We start from the raw sequence: 18,554 nt of genomic DNA, 5'->3' as shown, positions 1-18,554 counted from the left end.
CGGCCGGCGAGAGCTGATGTGGTCCTGCAGGCTTTGGACGGCAGGGCAGACTTTGAGCGCCATCTAGCAGACGGCGGGCAAAGGTGCGTTGCCACCGCTTCCTCAACGGAAGGGATGCCGGTATATCCTTTCTCGGCGGCCCCGTCCACCTGGGAGAGGGCCGAGGAGACAGATGAGCGGAGTCTAGCGGAGAAGGGCGCGTTCCACGACTTCGATAGCTCCGCATGGAGCTCGGGCAGGAAGGGTGCTGACCTAGAGGCTGGCGCTTGGCGGCGGCTAGGCAGAAAACACCCGTCGAGTCGGTTCGGCGCGGGCTCCTTGGGTGGGGACCAGTCCAATCCCAGTCGGTCGACCGCTTTGGTGAGGAGGCGGATAAGCTCCGCGTCAACACTGGAGCGGGACCTGCCAGACTCTGGAGTCGAGGAGGCGGAGCGGTGAGAGCCCGACCATTCCTCGCTGTCCGAAGCAAGCAGAGAGCAGCTGTCAGCGGCGTCATCTGCTTCATCCCCTAAGGCGACGGCAGTGCAGGCAGTGGCCGGCCGCTGCGCGTCGGTGAAGGGCGGGGGAGAAGGAGAGAGCGAGGCTCGCGGGAGGGGCTCCGGCGAGCGCTCAGCTATAACCACCGGCTCGGGAGGCCTTTGAGAGCGGCGTTTCTTCTTTCGCGGCCCTGAAGAGGCAGCCGGGGAAGGTGGAGGATCATCAAACATGGCGAGTCGAGCCCGCAGGGTCGACATCGGCAAGTCCTCACACTGTTCGCAGCCGCCCGTGGAGAGGGCGCGGGCTGCGTGGTCGAGGCCCAGGCAGAGAGCGCAGACCACGTGGCGGTCTCCGTCGCTGAGCGAGGCTCTGCACGAGCCACAGGATGAGCGAGGCATTTGCAACAACGCCTCGCGCTCTTTTAGATGCAAAGTGTGTCGCGGGGCGAACACACACACACATACAACACAGAGCAGTAAAGGATATATTCGCCGGATAGCGAAGCAGGCAGGGAAGGCTGAAGGCGGCGAAGGCGGCCGGCGTCCTCAGGCTGAGATCCTCGGCGTGCTGGTCGCTTGATTCAACGGCGGCTTCCTCAGAGAGCAGCGATGCGTAGAGCTTCGCTGAAAAGACAGAAATCAGAGAAGCAGCCTCCGAGCCCTGTTTATATACGCTAAGCCACACCCCCCTTTTCGCGGGCTGTGACGCAGTAAGCGCGCCAAGCGCGCTCATTGGTCGTGACGTCACGCCAAGGGCTCAGCGGTAGGCTGCTGCAGTTGCCGCAGGGCAGCCAATGGGCACGCTAGTAGCTCGCCCTAGGTCTGCAGGCTGCCGCACTGCGTTGACAAGATTATAAAAATTAAGGATAATTTTTGGCTTCAGTATCTCGAGAAAGAAAGGCTTTCCCGTAGCGTAGCAACTACGCAATACGAGAGAACCTCTCGTAAGAGAACTGCTGTTTCATTGTTTGCCATTGCAGGTTGGTATAGGCTGGCAGCGTGTCTGACTGATGTTGGATGGTGGCAAGGGATTAAGACCAACATTAACGTTTCTTTACCATTCAACCGGTTTTGAGATGCAATATAATACTGTGATGAAAGCTACAACGCATTATGAAAACTTGATACAGGCACATGACAAGCTACATCTATTAATAACTTAACATCTTGCTGTCACCACCATCACCTCACTCTCTCCCAACGAGTGAGCCATTTAGCTAATGTTAGTGTTTTATCAAGAAATCACAGTCAGGGGGAACACATTTCAAACGTAGCACTTTACAGAAATGCCCTTATTTCAAGATTAATGAAAGGTGAAAATACCAACAAAAAAAAAATTAAAATAAAAAATGTTCTGATGCGCAAACTGGATGATGTCCCGTTATCACTCTGATACGTTAAACCATTTTACCTCAAGCAACTCTCTTGTTGACCCAGAAATGTGTGCAAAATCAGGACATGTGACACATACTCTTTATCAGCAATAAAAAATATAAATATGTGTGTCAACTTGACACGTTATTTCCTTTTCTTCAGTTGTATTTTCAAACAAACAGATTACTAGGAGTTTAACAGTACACCTATTTGAACATTTTCGGTTCGGGACTTTTATTTTGGCAAATGCAACATTGTTTTAACCTCTGCTTGTGTGGAATTTATGTGTGTGCTAAACATAATCTGGAACTCTGAATTTACTATTCATTTCGATATACTTCTGACTGCATCTATACAACACACAGTATCTATATACATCTGGAAAATAACAAAGGACACACAGTGAGCTGATGCATATAAAGTGTAAAACATCCAAGCTGTCCTAAACATAAAACATGCTTTATATTCAGCATTTTAATCTAACTCATAAGAGCATGTAAAGCAGCTTGCTCTCCTGTCAATGCACTTGAGACCTGTTTTCCTCAGAGCATAACTTCATCTTCACAGACCTCACTGAAGGAGTGGCGACGGGTCAAACGCACGGAGCGCAAAAGAATGGCAGTGCGATGATTCTGACGAAGATAAACATTTTGCTAAAACATTCTGAATCCAAAACTGGAAGCCCTCTAAAAATTCAAATTAAGGGTGTGTTCACACATCGTCAATTATTATTATTATTTTTTTATCATTTAGTCCTGGTCTGATGACCATTCAGATTGGCATATTTATCACAGAACCTAAATATACTGAACCTAAATGCATAGGGATACATTCACAACCTGATTGGTCGGCTTTTATGACGTATATTTTGAGACTGAACTCACAGAACATCCAAAACAATGCTCTGTTCTGGAATAAATGTATGTGCGTAGCTACTTTTTGACCAGATGAGAACTTGTGAAGATCTTATAAACTGTATAAAGGAGTCAAAACAGTGGCAGGAATCCCTGTCACACACACACACACACACACACACACTGCATCTGCTGTGAGGAGACGCGGTTCTGACGCCTGTACTGAACTGGGCAACATCACGACTATGATGAGAAAAAAACAGGTATGCTTGAGCATTCTGTCCTTGTCACGGTTCATGAATTCACTGACTCTTTCTCTCTCTCTCTCTCTCTCTCTCTCTGTGTCTGTGTGTGTGTGTGTGTGTGTGTGGCTGTTGATTATCAAGTCAAGTCAAGTCATCTTCATTTATATAGCGCTTTTAACAATGTAGATTGTTTCAAAGCAGCTTTACAGAGATAAGCGTATAATTTAAGGTAACAGAGATTGTTTCGGCTTTACAGCAGAGTTAAGTTATTTCCATCTAAAGTTAGTTTTGATTGATTATCACTGATCTGATCATCAGCGCCAGCTGCATCTGATCAGTCTTGTCTATTTATAGTCATTGTCATTCGCTTGTGTTTGTCAGATCGTTTGGAGTTCCCAGGGTTTGTGTCTCGTTCCTGGCTGTCTTTGTGTTCCCTGAGTTACTTGTCTGGATTACGGATTGTGTCTTCCTGATTGCTCTTCCTTCTTCCACAGTGGATCGGGTTGCCCTGCGCCGCCGAGAGAGACTGTTTCCTGGCACCTCTATTTCTTCTGACCCTCGGCGTCTACTATTACTTTGTTCCTGAATACACGTTATTGTTTGCACACTCGCTTCTGAATCCTCTGTCATTTGTTACCCGACAGTCCTTTTTAAGGTCTCTCTCTTCCTGTTTTTAGTCCGTTTAGCGTTCATGTTTCATTCGAACCGCACTAGTGTTTGTTTTGAAGCGGAGCGAGACCCATCCTTTCAGCGTCTCGGTCCGCTTGTTTGGTGGCACCAGGGTTTAGATGGCAGCGTTCACACATGTTCAGATGAACCGCAGTAACAAAGCAATTGCACCAGAGTTCGTCTTAATCCAACCAAACGTGCCAAGTGTGAACACAGCCTAAGCTGTCATGGAGAAGTAATGGTCGACACTGTTGAATAATATCGTTATGTATGTGAATGTACACTGTGGTTAATATGTCTCCTTCTCTCTACACTCCATCAAACCTGACCTGTTTTGCTTTCATAGAGGCTGCTAGTGTTGATGGAGGTGGCAGATTTCACTCATCCTCCAGGAAAAGAAACACAATGGAGCACATGCACAAGAATGATACTGTGAGGAGAGCTCTAGCATTGGACGCAGGAATGTCAGGCTTGTGCTTAAATTGGACAGGGAACATCAGCTCCTGAGGACAAATATAAAGCGTGTGAATTACAGCACTGTCTCCTCACAGAACACAGTGTTCACCTGTAAATCTCCACACCAGCCCGCGTTTCTGTGTGTGTGTGTGTGTGTGTGTTTATAACACGTGTAATGCCTGAACCATGGGCTCAAAACATACATAAAACAGAGCCTGATTTGTAGAGCTGGTTTAAAACACGTGAGGAATAACACCACACACCTTCCATTCTCGTACTAATAAATGAAGAAATACAAATATTTGCAGTGTTTGCAGCACTGTTGATATATTCTGGCTAGGGTTCATTTTAAATCTCTTACCCTTAGCATTAAATTCAGCTCGGATGTCGCAACATACACACTACGTAAAATAAGACGCATTAAAGCTTTGTTTTGTAGATCAGTGCTTCTCAACTGGTGGGCGTCAGAGAATCAACACCAGAACACATCGTTCTAAATGTTTTCCGATGCAAGACTTTTATTGTGAAAGATGTGCGTGAAAGCTGTTGAGTCTTCTGTCAGACGCAGTTAAAATAGTAGAGCCAATGGTTGAGCATGTCCCATGTCCACTGGATCTTATATGTTCCTGTCCTAAAGTCCGCCCATTGTTAAAGAGGAAAGCTTTGGTTAGTTTTCTGAATCAGCTCATTCAGGAGCTTCATGTTATTAATTAAGCGAATCTTGTCGTAATTTATCAAGGGCACATGAAGTACAGCATTAGGAAATGCCCAGCAGCAGCTCCAAACATTCCTGCTTTTCCCCAAAAGCACCAGATTCCTGATTTTAGTAAAAATATTATTTAATATTTTTTAATATGATCATGTTATTACATTGTGGAAGTTTAGAATAGAATTTTCACACGTTAAAAAATAAATACGACCTCACATTGTGTCAATCACGCTTACAAAACTTTAGTCTGTCATAAAAACAATTCTGATCGCATCCGTAGGAAGCATTTTGAGAGGTGTTTTGACCATTCAGAGCAACCGTATAAGTGGACGCCAAAATCCAGAACTGTTCAGGATCAATTGGCTCATGGAAATGTGTGGTCTTCTTTTTAATACATGGTTCCAGTATCGCTAGCAAGATGAGCCTCTGACATCCTGAAGTAAACTTTGAATCGCTCAGGATAATCCCACAGCGAACTCTCCTTCCTCTCTACGTAATCTCAGGATTGGATGGACCCAATATTTCCTCTTTATTTCTCTTCTCAAGTAGAGAGAGGACAACAAAATCATCCTCGCTGCTTGAAGACTCCATTTTGTATTGTTTTGCAATTAATTAATACCCATCGGACTCACTGTGCTAAGGTTTCTGTGCGTATGAATTTGTAGGATGACGAATACGAAAAAATGTATACAAAACTTCGGACTCAGTGTGCAAGGACCTTTAGGGGAGAAAATATACAGTCTGTACAGTACAAAAACCATCATGTCACTGTAAACCAGTATATGCCAGTTTGAGAGTGCGTGTGTGTGTGTGTGTGTGTGTGTGTGTGTGTGTGTGTGTGTGTGTGTGTGTGTGTGTGTGTGTGTGTGTGTAATCTGCTCCAGCCAGAAATGAGCTATGTTAAATGACTATGGCGGTTTGTGGTGCAGGTCTATCAGATTTATGGGAGAGTGTGTAATGGGGAACACACAGTCCAGGTGCGACCAACGCTTCAATCTCACAGCCTCCAGAACAACAATAAAACTAACCAATACACTTCACACAACCATTAAAACTGAATACAGCATCCAATTCTCTTCTACTGTACAGCAACAGCGGGCGAATCTTATACTGCGACAATAATCACTAGAATACTAGAAGAGGATCTGATGAGAGAAGCTGATGAAAGTAGCAGATTAATCATGTTCAGCAGCTCAGTGGTTTTCACAATAGTCTGTCCAATAATGTCCTATGCATTTGATCAAAATGGTTCATTTGTATGGTTCGTTTCAGTCCACTTTTCAGACCTTGATAAGCCTGGAGTGTGTGGAGTGAAGCAGAGCCTCTCGCTGCGGGCCGACGGCTCATTTATTACATTAAGACACTCACTGTGGCTCACAAACATGAGTAACTCTCTCAGCCTCAGACATCCGCTGTAAATCTCTGCCATCAACCAGAAATCAATGGCTAATTTCAAAGCTTGGTTTTATGAGGTTTTGCAGGTTCACATGCACAGACACGCAGTGCTAATGGACTGCAGGCCTTCGGGATTCAATGACATCAAATGTGTGAAGAAACACACCCGCTCGTGACCATTAGGATACTGGTAAACACTAAGCTAATAGGTTAATGCCAGCACTGTTAAATGAGCTGGTGTCGATCAATGCAGGAGTCAGGAGTGTGATTTACAGTGCGTTCCCAATGCTCCCTCACACACTACCCGTTCCCAATGCTCCCTCACACACACTACCGTAAATCCTGCCGTCCGTTGGCGACTGATTAGAAGCGACCCGGTGACGGATGGGGAAACAAGGGATGGGGGGCCGAGATGAAGCTGTTTTCAACACCCGAGTCGGTGTGAGAAATTATGAAATAATAATGCGGAGTGCTTACTCTGAGATTCCTCAGGTCATCCACGTCTTCCGCTCCGGCTCTGAACTACACATCAGCACAAACCTCAGCGGCTCACAGTGGCCACGTTTCCATTACAGATTTGCCCAAAACTTTTGCGATATTCTCAAAATGTCGATGAAAAACTATTGCGAAATGACGGCGTTTCTATTAACCGATGTTATGCGACTGAAACGTCATGTTTTCCTCTCGCGGTGAGTCATTCCAACAATTACGGCAACAGATGTTGGTAGGTTTACGTATATCTCAGCCACGGCACTAGCCATTATTGTTAATGGAAGGAGACGTAGGCATGTTTTATCCAAGCATTAATGGCAAGGAGAGACCCTTATACTGTGAGCAGCACATATGAGGTGTTTCTGGGTGTTTCTCCCTCATTTCTGCTTCAAGCTTTTGATCAATTGTGGCATTTCTTTGTTGTTTAGACTCCTGTATTCCCGTGATACTTTTGTCTTTTATGAGTTTAATGAAGAGCTCTGTCTCGTCTTCTGTCCAAACACACCGCGTCTTCTACGTCAGGTGACCTGTAAATGCGCAAAAACTGTTTTTTGTGCAGTTTTGCCAAATATTCCTTTTTCGAACTGCTTGAAAACCCCCCTCATGCGAGCGTAAAATCTTTTTTGCGATATCTGGGAGTTTTTGCTAAATGACGTTTCCATTGGGCGTATTTTCAATTCGCAATTTCAATTTGCGCAATTTGAAGGGTAATGGAAACACGGCTAGTGAGCTCAGATCAGACTTCAGTCAACAATTTTAATGTCGTTCATTTTGACGTTCATTCATGTTTTTTATCAAACAGGCGAAGTAAATCCCACAGGAAACCGAGCCACATCTACAGCCTAGAAGATCAAGGACCCTTTTCACTGCGGTGACAAGTTTTCAGCTCACATCTTCTAGGTTTGATGAGTAACTGTTTCTGGTCACTGTAAGTTACTTATTTCTGTATATTAGGGGTGTAACGGTACAAACATGACGGTTCGGTACGTACCTCGGTATTGAAGTCACGGTTCGGTATGGGTTTGGTAAAGCAGTGGGGAGAAAACTAAACACAAAATTGCTTCTTTTTTTTTAAATTGAACTGTGTTTTTTAAACAAATGTTTATATAAATTCTATTATTCAATTTTTCTTAAAGATAAAAAAATAAATCTCTGCTAATGCTGTTAACTATATAGGGAGCCCTTAATTACACCTTACTATATTAAAGGTTACAATTAACAACAGAGCCCAAATTATTATTTTTAGTTGCTATTTATTTATAGATATAATAGTCAACGCTCATCCGTACGGTTCAGGACAAATATTTACATTAAATGTAAATGAAGTAGAATATAATATTTAAATATTTACATCTTTGAAATCGAAGCTCCAATAAGAGAATTTAACAGTGCTAGTTTTGGGGAGTGTCGTCAAGCTTGGCCCTGTCTGGCCTTGGCCTAAACCACTCTCTTGGTTTAAAATGATCATGGGAACCATCACTGAGTCAGTAAATTAATCCAGATATTACATTATTATCTAATGCATTCCATTTCCTCATAGTCTCATATGTAAATAAAGAAAATAAAAAATGGCTACATTGTAAAACCCCTTAAATGCCTTCTGCTCTTCCTAATATACAATGATAGCAGGAAAATGGCACTATTTTATTATAGAAACATAAAACTATGAAAGGAGTTCTGTGCAATGAAAGCGTTTTATTTCAGCAGTAGTGGCCACGTTATGAGCTGGCAGCTTTATCAATGGTTTGAGTGTGAATATAGCTCTATTGTGAGTCAGCTGTAAACAAGAGAGCTGCGATTAGTTCGATTTTTAGCATTTTCATTTATTATTCAGAAATCCATGTTTCAAGATCGATACATACTGGCAGGATTTGTAATCAATGCACCAGGGAAACAAGTGAATTGTTACAGAGAAAATGACGAGCGCATGACGAGACTGCGCGAGTAATAGGGATGGATGTTCATTCTGTTTGCGTTCATCCAAAGGGTTTTAAAGACACAAATGGTGATTATAAAGGTTGCTAAATATCAAGGATTGTGTATGATGACTTGTTCAGCGAACTTAGCAATTGAAAATCGGTTTAACTGCTTATATCTACCTCTCCTGCCTTTTGATCCAGAGATTCAGTGGACAATTCCCTCAATGTCTGGGAAGTGTTGTGTCACAAATGACGGAAAATTCCATCAATGGCAGGGAAAGAGTTAACAAGTTGTTCGCCAGAACAGTTCCACAACTTTACAGTTCTTCTAACCAAGCACAACTGAATAAAACAGTGCTTTATATAAATGCTGCACATGATGCTGAACAACTGACGCCTGTCATCAGCACAAACAGAGAATCACAGCACAGAAATAAAGCTGTTTTTCACAGAGACTGTCACCATCTGCTCAACACACTTCAGTCTTCCCTGGAGGAACAGAGTCTAAAGTTGTGTGTAGGAAACACAGAGCCTTTGCCCTCATCAGCGACCGAAGAGAAAACCTTCCGATTGAGTGACGTGAAGGTTGAGCTGTGACCGGTTTACTGCTGAGTGATCCAGTGCACCGATCTTACACACAGATCCATTTGTAGCATCTGGACCCATCAGACACACACAAATTATTCATTATATTTAATGAATAATCCAGCAAACTCACTCTCCCAACAAAGGTCTATAAAACTTCCCCCAAAACTAACATCACAAATGAAGCAAACACACTGGCAGAACCCGGTGTCCTGTTACAGGACACATTGAGACTGATAAGAGTTTTACGACCCCAAAAGGAATTTGCAGGGAGTTGTGACTCTCACTTAATTCTTGCTGAGAAGGAGAAATAAACCATTTTAATCCTATATATTATATATATAACCAATTGAGAAATGTATAAACGTATCTAATTTTCCCATCTCATGGTTTTCCTTTTATGTGGTTTGGCCTATGCATTCATTCTCTCTTTTAAACTCTCTCTTCTCTATGGTTAACCAAAATGTGGCATGTTTGGTCTCTATAAACTCCAATCTTCGTCCCCCGTTTGTTCATTTACATTACATTTAGCTAACTTTGTGACGCATTTGTATTATAAGAATCTTGAAGATTATTTTGTTAAAACACCCAATCAAATGACATGTTCAAAGACCTGCTTGAACAAAAGGTTGTGGTTTGCTCAAGGCTGTTGATCTGCTGAATTTCAAACTTCTTGTTTTCCTGTATTCTGCTTCAGCTCTCTTTCCCTTGGTAAACTGTTTGCATGTAAGTATGTTTATGTTAGAGTAGTTTAAGTGTCACGGACTGGGTTGGTGAAAGTAGCGAGGACTCAAGTGCAGAAACAAATAGGTATTTATTAACAAAAGAAATAAAACAAAACTACAAACAAAAACTACCCCGTGGGGGAACAGGAAACACGAGGGAAACATGGACAACGAACCAGCACAGGACTGCAAACACAGGGAGACTAAATAGGAAGCAAACAAAAGAGGGTAACGAACAAAGCAGGTGGGGAAGATAAATCAATTATCAGGTAACGAGATGGGCGGGGCTAGACAATTGACAGGAGAGCACATGGCACAAGGAATACAAGACAAGCCATGTGCTCACAACAAACCAGACTAAACACACACAGGACAAACTGGGAATGCCAGAGCTCTGTCACCAACCCAAGATGTAACCCAAACAGAAGTGACAGAACTCTGACATTAAGTGTTTAGTCTAGTTAATAAAGTCTTGTTCATGTCACACGTAAAGTTGTCTGTATTTCAAGCTCATACTGGAGTCCCTAATCATAGATCTTGACTACTTGCTCTTACTGTACAGTAAGAAAGACATTTCCCATACCCCGGAAATGTACATTTCTTAGAATTAATAAACAAGAGTGTTCACGACACAAACAGGTTAATTGATTGTAATATTCATTTTACTGCATTAAGTTAATTCTATTAACTGATGCAAATATTCATAATCAATTACAACAAGTTATGATTGATTATTAATATTTATTTAGAGCTAATTTGCTACACATTAGTGAACACACACACACGCACACACAGCCCTGAACACACACACACACAACATCGTGTTTGACTCTGGACGACACTCATCTAAATATCACTTCAACAAATTATGGTCATACTTTAGTTTAGGGTCCAAATCTCACTACTATCTAACCATTAACTGCGACTTTTGCCTCAATAAACTCCTAATTACTGCTAATTAATAGTTAGTAAGGTTGTTAAATTTAGGGATTGGGTGACTAAGGAATGTAGAATATGGTCATGCAGAATAAGGCATTAATATGTGCTTTATAAGTACTAATAAACAGCCAATATCCTAGAAATATGCATGCTTCTAAGTAACAAGTTAATAGTTTTAAAGTTAGTTCAAATTAAAGTGTTAACCAAAATTATGATTTCAATTGTGTGATACAGTTGAAAAGGTCAAAACCTCTAAAGTTGGATTGGCCAAAATCACTATTTTACAGACATTGAATGTGTTTAAAACCAGCTACTTTTCATGCTAAGATCATTTTAGCTTAGATAATAGTTTGCACCATTGTGGAAAGTGTCTTTGTTCTGTTAGTGTTTTGTATTTTGAGTTGATTTCTGTGATATCTTTGTCCAGATAGGCTTGACAGATGTTTTTTCCCCTATAAATAGTAGTAGATTCCTGATATAAAATGGCATGGTCCATTATCAGTTCTCCTCCAGCAGAAGTGTATGCGCTGTAAACTGTGATCTGAACGAGGACTCGCTGAGACATGAGCCATTATCATTACAGCTCATCAATAGACTAATGGAGGGTGTGTTTGTTTAAGGCCTTCAGACACTTTCTTCCATTAGCAATCCTGTATTGGAAGAGAGCTAGGATTTTCTATATTGCTTATCGAATTGTACATTACATCCTCCTCCGACTTATTTGTGTGTGTTTGTGAGGCATGAGTGGGATTCACCAGATAACTGTAATGTGATCTTATCACAATGCTTGGCTAAGGATTTGATGCATATTGCAATTTTAGTGTGTGTCTTGGAATATACCAAGTATTTCAATAACTCTGATTTATGAAACTTTTTTTATTATTATGTGGGTTGAAAATGACAAAGTTCCTCCATGTGCCTGTGCGGACACTTTTGTCAAATACTGATGGACATCTTGAGGATGTTTACGTGACAACAATGTACTAAAAACTAAAAACATTTTAATGGGTTAGTTAGATTTTAATCATCAAAAAGCATGTCTAAACAATTTCATTCATAAAACTTTAACAATGTAAAAAAAAATTTTTTATTTACAACAGCGTGCATTTTTATTTATTTTATTTGCCAATTTAAGTGTTGCACAACTGCTTAACTAATGTTTTATTATGCCTAGTAATATATTTCTGTTATAATTTTTAAAATGACTACTATATTATAGAGAAGACCTTTGAGTTTCTCTGTGTAGACCTGCTTATAGCTGAATTGAACTTCATTATTTCTGAAACATCAACACTCTTGTTAATCTGAATTGAAAAACACTGAGCTGAATGACGACATTATTGTCTTCTGTAGGGCTGCCTGTACAGCTGAAATTTAATTTGTTTCATAACTGATTCATTTGACATCATTAACACTATTGTAGTAAATAGCAGGCAAACAGGATGGTAACCTCTTACCACACAATGTGTGGAAAAGTTTCAGTTCAGTGGGATCAGGTTTCTGTGGACAACAAACCGATGCCTTTAAATGGATTCCAGCTCCATTCTTCCCAGAACAACCAGTAGAACATGCTCGATGCTCACACTCATCACGTGACCGAGTTATTCTTGCACGGACTCCATTTCCAATAGTTCATTGCCCGGTCTAATTATCCATGATTGTTGTGTCCACAGCTGTGTCTTGTTAGCTCATTACCTCACCCTATATAAGCCTAGTTATCTCAGTCATTCATTGCAAAGTCTTGTCTAGAGTAATGCTGCAATTCTGAGCATTCTCCTGGTTGTTGTATCTTGTATCTTGGTTTTTTGATCTTCTGCCTGGTTTCCTCTGTTTTTACCTGTGCCCCTGTTATTGGTTAACCATTGTTCATGACCTTTGCCTGTTTTCGACTATGATTGTGGATTACCCTTTTAATAACATTGCATTTGGATCCTCAGCCTTTGTGTCTCGGAACAGTTCATTACAGCTGGTGAGTCTCAGAGAAATGGCAGAGCAGCAGATCATGTCTCATATTCACCTATTTCCAGTGAATGTGTGAGACATATTGATTCATTATCTGCACTAGTCAAATAACTAGAAGAATAACAAGTTTTTAATTTGTTAAAATGGTGTAATTTAAATAAATGGACATTTGTATATGTAGTTAAAATACTTAATAATAGCCTAAATATTTTTTTGCATGTTAAGAATTTTCATGTTTATCTGATTTTATCTGTTTATCTGACCTTTTTTCGTGGCAATCATAAGGCCCTTGTAGAGACTCCAAAACCTGAAAAGGGTGTCAGACCAAAGAACACATTCAATGTACAAAAGTGAGATATCTATATTTAAAATCACTGCACTGAAAAAATGTCAAACCTTGACCGGCAAAATAAAAATAATCAATACGTATCTGTTATCATTTAGTTTTGCAGTAGTATCCTGTATAATTCCCCTGAAATGAGAAAGATGGCTGAGAATATGACCTGCTGAATTATGGAAAATAAATGGTGGTAATGTGGCTCGGCACGAAGCAGAAACATTAGCATTTATTTTCAGTTCATCAATTCAGCCGTCCAGACACAATTATTTCACTCATTTCACACTTAACAAATATAAATGTGTTAATCTAAAGAAAATTTTCAAGTTTTTGCCCTCATAGAGCTCTACTTTCTACCCAAGCCACTGTTCCTAATCTGAATCGAATGTGCTGAAAACACTTGGAATTACTGAATAGCTCTGCAATTATAGAATATTAATCAACAGCCTTTCATCATCAAACAATCAGAATCAAGAATTTAACAATGCTGTGATATTGTCACGGTATGTGAAGGGGAAGTGTATCTTTATAGTGTGAGTTGGTAATGACGTGCAGGTGCGGTGAATTAGACTTCCAGGGAAAGTGGGCGGAGCGTGCTGATCTGGTGACTCCGTGACAGTACCCCCTCCTCCACGGGCGGCTCCTGACGGATGGATGGGATGACGACAACAACGAGGTCTACCTTGACCCCTGGGAGCTGGTCGATCTGGGTGTTCTGAGTGGTATTGTGTGAGGAGTGTAGGATCGAGGATATCATGACGTTTTACCCAGGTACGCTCCTCGGGACAGTAATCCTCCCAGTCGATGCGGTAATCCACACTGGGACCCGGTCGTCGCAAGTCTAGGATAGCTCGAACCCGGTAGATAGGCTCCTCCTTGGCGATGTCTGATGTGAGAGAACAAAAGTTCAGAGTGAGGTTTGAGGAGTGATACGTGGAAGGATAGTGAAATTCTGTAGTGTAGTGGAAGGTTTAGTCTGTAGGCGACTTCGTTGAGATCAGCTTACGGCAGGGCAGGCGGAGACGGATTTCCCGCGTCGAGAGCCATTCCTTCTGGCCCGGTTGGTAGCGAGGGGTAGGTGTTCTACGGTTATCCACTTGTCTCTTGTGTCTCCGCACTGCCTGTTGGAGATGCACATGAGCTAAGTCCAATACCCTCTCACTCTGCTCGAACCAGTGGTTGACAGCTGGAACCTCCGAGGGCGTGGTGGACTGTGGTGGACTGACATAGGGCGGGAAGGAATTTGCTCCAGCTGTCCTGGTTCTGGTGGCAGTTGGACCTCAGGTATCTCCCGATCTCATGGATCTTCCACTTAGTCTGGCCGTTAGTTTGAGGATGGTAACCGGAAGAGAGGCTTACGGATACAACGAGGATTTTAAAGAATGCTTGACAGACTCTTGAGTTGAATTGGGGACCTCGGTCCGATATGTCTTCGGGAATGCCGAATTGACGGAAAACTTTCTGGAACAATGCTTCGGCCGCTTCGAAGGCAGTTGGCAATCCTTTTAGGGGAATCAGCTTGCAGGCCTCTGAGAAGTGATCCACGATGAGAAATACGCAAGTGTGGTTGTTTGAAGCTGGTAGGTCTGTCATGAAGTCAATACCCAGATGCGACCATGGTCAATGAGGAATGGGAAGAGGAACCAGTTTTCCTTCCGGGAGTCGTCGAGGAGTGTTTGTAACGGCACAGACTGAGCAACCCTTGACGTACCGGGAGATATCCTGAGGCATGGTGGGCCACCAGTAGCGTTTACGTAGGAGCGAGAGGGTACGTCGGCTACCTGGGTGTTCAGAGCCCGGAGATGTATGAGCTGAGTCCAGAAGGGTCAGACGAAAGGTGGGTGGAACGTAGAGGAGCCCTTCTGGACCTCCCGGTGGAGCAGGGTTGGAACAATTGGCTAGGGAAATTTGTTCATCGATGGCCCATCTTGGGACTGACGATCATGGCTGGAGAGAGAATGGGCTCAGGAGAAGAATCATCAGGGACAGATTGATGAAGACGTAACAAGGTATCTGCCTTACAATTCTCATTCCCAGGTCAATATGAGACGGTGAAGTTGAACCTGGTGAAGAATAAAGCCCACCGGGCTTGACGTGGATTCAATCTTTTAGCTTCTCGCAGGTATTCAAGATTCCAATGGTCAGTGATAACCTCTAATTTGTGATGTGCTCCCTCCAGCCAGTGTCTCCAATCTTCTAGAGCTAGCTTGATAGCGAGCAACTCTGGATTACCAATGTCGTAGTTATGCTCCGCCGGGGAAAGCTTCTTAGAATAGAAGGCACATGGATGGAGTCTAGGAGGATCACCCTGCCACTGGGAGAGAACCGCTCCGACCCCGGTAGATGAGGCATCCACCTCTACGATGAACTGAAGATCTGGATTAGGGTGGACCAGGATCGGAGTGGTTTGGAAGGCCTGTTTGAGCTGTTGGAAGGCTTCAGATACTGCTGGGGTTAAGGACAGAGACTTGGGCCGGCCTTTGAGAGCAGAGGTCAGAGGAGAACTGTGGAGGTTGTAGTTGTGGATGAATCGTCTGTAGAAGTTGGCAAACAAGGAAAAGAGTTGCAGTTCATTGATGGTAGTGGGTTGAGTCTATTGGTCTATATAGACCATGACGAATCAGTGAAGGAATTCCTGAAACACCTCATTCATATAGCCTTGGAAACCCGCAGGTGAGTTGGACAGGCCATACAGCATGACCCGGTATTCGTAATGACCTGAAGGGGTAACGAAGGCAGTCTTCCACTCATCACCTCTGCGTATACGAATGAGGTTGTATGCGCTCCGCAGGTCCAGCTTGGAGAAAATGCGAGCTCCCCATAGCTGTTCCAGGGCTGCTGGGACCAGAGGAAGTGGCTAGTTGTATTTGACTGTTTGGGAGTTGAGGTGACGGTAGTCGATGCACGGCCTCAAGCCTCCGTTCTTTTTGGAAACAAAGAAGAAGCTTGAAACGGCAGGGGATGTAGATGGACGAATTAATTGTTGCTGGAGTGCCTCCTGGATATACTCCTCCATGGCCTTCTGTGCCGGGATGGACAGTGGTTGACAGGTAGTAGGTCGATTGCACAGTCCCATGGCCGATGTGGTGGAAGTTGGGATGCCAACCGCTTACTGAAGACATCCTGGAACACCTGATATTCTGGAGGGATCGCCACCTTGTGATCTACCTCCGGACTCTCAACGGAGGTGGAGTTGATGGAGAGTGTTGGTTGTTCAGTAGTTGTGGATGAGAGAGAACAAGACTTTGAAGGTTTCTGGACTGAAGAGAGACAGGATTGAAAGCAGGCAACTCTCCATTGCATTATTGCAACCATTCGTCATACACAACCATTAGCTGACGGATATCTGCGTTGAGTCCTTGACGGAAGGCAGTGAGAAGTGCAGTTTCATTCCAGCCACTAGCGGCCGCAAGAGTGCGAAACTGGAGAGCGTAAGCGCTGACAGAATTATTGGCTTGGCAAAGGTTGCTCCTGACCTGACAAATCTGACGTGGTTGGACCAAAAACTTCTTTAAAGTCACTGAAGAAAGCTGACAGTGAAGTGATGATTGGGGCGTTGGATTTTCACAGTGACTGAGCCCACTGTAGTGTGAGTCCGGATAACAATGAGATGACAAAGGCCACTCTGGCACGATTGTTGGCGAACTGATGAGACTGAATCTCAAAATATAGGGAACACTGTGACAGGAATCCGCTGCAATCCACCGCCTCACCGGTGAATGAAGACGGATCACGGAAGACAGGAAGCGGGTGATCGGAGATGAAGCACTGAAGAGGAATCTTCAAGGTAGGTAGCAACAGGTAAGTGTTTGGGTAGAGTCTGTGAGATCACAATAGGACGAGACCAGACAAGGAAGTGAAGGGGAAGTGTATCTTTATAGCGTGAGTTGGTGATGAAGTGCAGGTGCGGTGAATTAGAATTCCAGGGAGGACGAGTGGGCGGAGCGTGCTGATCTGGTGACTCAGTGACAGATATAATGTAATTTACATAATGAGAACATATCTATGCTTGACCAAAATTATAGACATCACAGACCAACTGCATAAACCAAATGCAAACATTCTGAAGTGAACTAGTAAGACTCAATCACATGGAGGACTGTAATAACAGAAGTCAATATGCGAGTAACTAACAGCTCGAGCTAGAACTCAAAGATCACAACCAGAATAGAGCCGATGGAAACTGCTAAAGCTACGACAATCAACTTTCACACAAAATACGACTAAAAGGAAAATGGCCAAGTGTCGAAAGGTGAAGACATCTGAAAATCTTGTGCTAGAAGATGAGGTGGTACTGTACCATTAAACAGAAATCTACCATTCAAATTAATAGCACATTATTAGGATGAGGAGCTTGATACGGTTGAACGGTTCTAAATTAATGTTATAATACTGCTGAAAGAGCTTAATGAGCTTAATTTTCATGAAGCATGAAAACCACAGACACAGATGTGCGGTTGGATGCCGCCCTCAGTGAAGACTTTACAGCGTGCTCCAGGGCAAACACAAAAAGACAATCACAACTCCATTAATCAATCAACACAATTAATCACCTGATTAAGCACTAATGAGGGACCTGGCCGTGAACTAACAGTGTAACAGCAGCGCTCCTACCTCAGCGAGGTCCGGCCTCAGATCCATCAGCTGTCCTCGTGCTCCAGGGCAAAACGCCAGGCTCTGGGGATTCTGGGATATGAAGGGCAGAAAGAAGGTTTTCAAAGGTCTAGATATTTTGGTGTAACAAACAAGGTACATCTGAATGAGACTTCAAACTTCTCACAAATGAAGCTTCTTCCAGCTTATGATTTAAAGTCCCCATGTGGTGAAAATCCAGCTTTTAATGTTTATATGTCTATGTGGTGTTTTTAATGTGCTTTAAGACAAACCATGTGTAAATTCATAAGACAACACCATTGCTGAGTATTTCCTCCTTAAAACTGCAGTGAACCAAAGACAGTCTCAAAAACACGCTTTGAAATCGCTGGTGTTTCTGACGTCACAAACTACCTTGTAACCGATCAGATCAACGTGTGATCGTCAACCAGTGGATCTCTGAGCTGAGTGAGTGAGTGGAGGCGGGGCTCATTTGCATATTCATAGAACCCCATATACTAAAGAAGGCAAGGGTGTCGAGTTAAGGCTGATTTATACTTCTGCGTTGATCACGTTGACGCGCAATTACACATGCATGTGAAACCTGAGGGAGCAATTCTAGCAGACGTATCACATCGCTTGCTTCCGCGTAGAATTCACGCATTGTTACATTTTTGGAGAGGTGCACGTCAGGGTACGCCGAAGGGTACGTGTGCTACACACAGCCTACGACGTAGCTACAGCGTGAGTACCAATTGTTTAGTCAATACTTTAAAGCTCTTGATTCTAACTTGTATTTGACCTTATGAAAAAGGATAATAGTT

General features: G+C 43.0%; 1 protein-coding gene across 1 annotated transcript in view; it reads right to left on the bottom strand.

Moving 5' to 3' along the window:
* The window catches only part of schip1 (schwannomin interacting protein 1), a 245,212-nt gene that overhangs the window by 210,105 nt on the left and 16,553 nt on the right, over nt 1–18,554 (bottom strand). The window contains exon 2 of the mRNA XM_079885695.1: nt 17,752–17,823. Within this exon, the coding sequence (XP_079741821.1) occupies nt 17,752–17,778 (27 nt within the window). The 5' untranslated portion in view covers nt 17,779–17,823. The remainder of the gene's footprint in view (nt 1–17,751; nt 17,824–18,554) is intronic.

The sequence above is a fragment of the Squalius cephalus genome, assembly GCF_949319135.1.
Source record: "Squalius cephalus genome assembly, chromosome: 11".
Taxonomy (NCBI): Eukaryota; Metazoa; Chordata; class Actinopteri; order Cypriniformes; family Leuciscidae; genus Squalius; species Squalius cephalus.
Note: the sequence above shows the minus strand (reverse complement) of the source record. Positions and strands in the feature narration are given on the sequence as shown.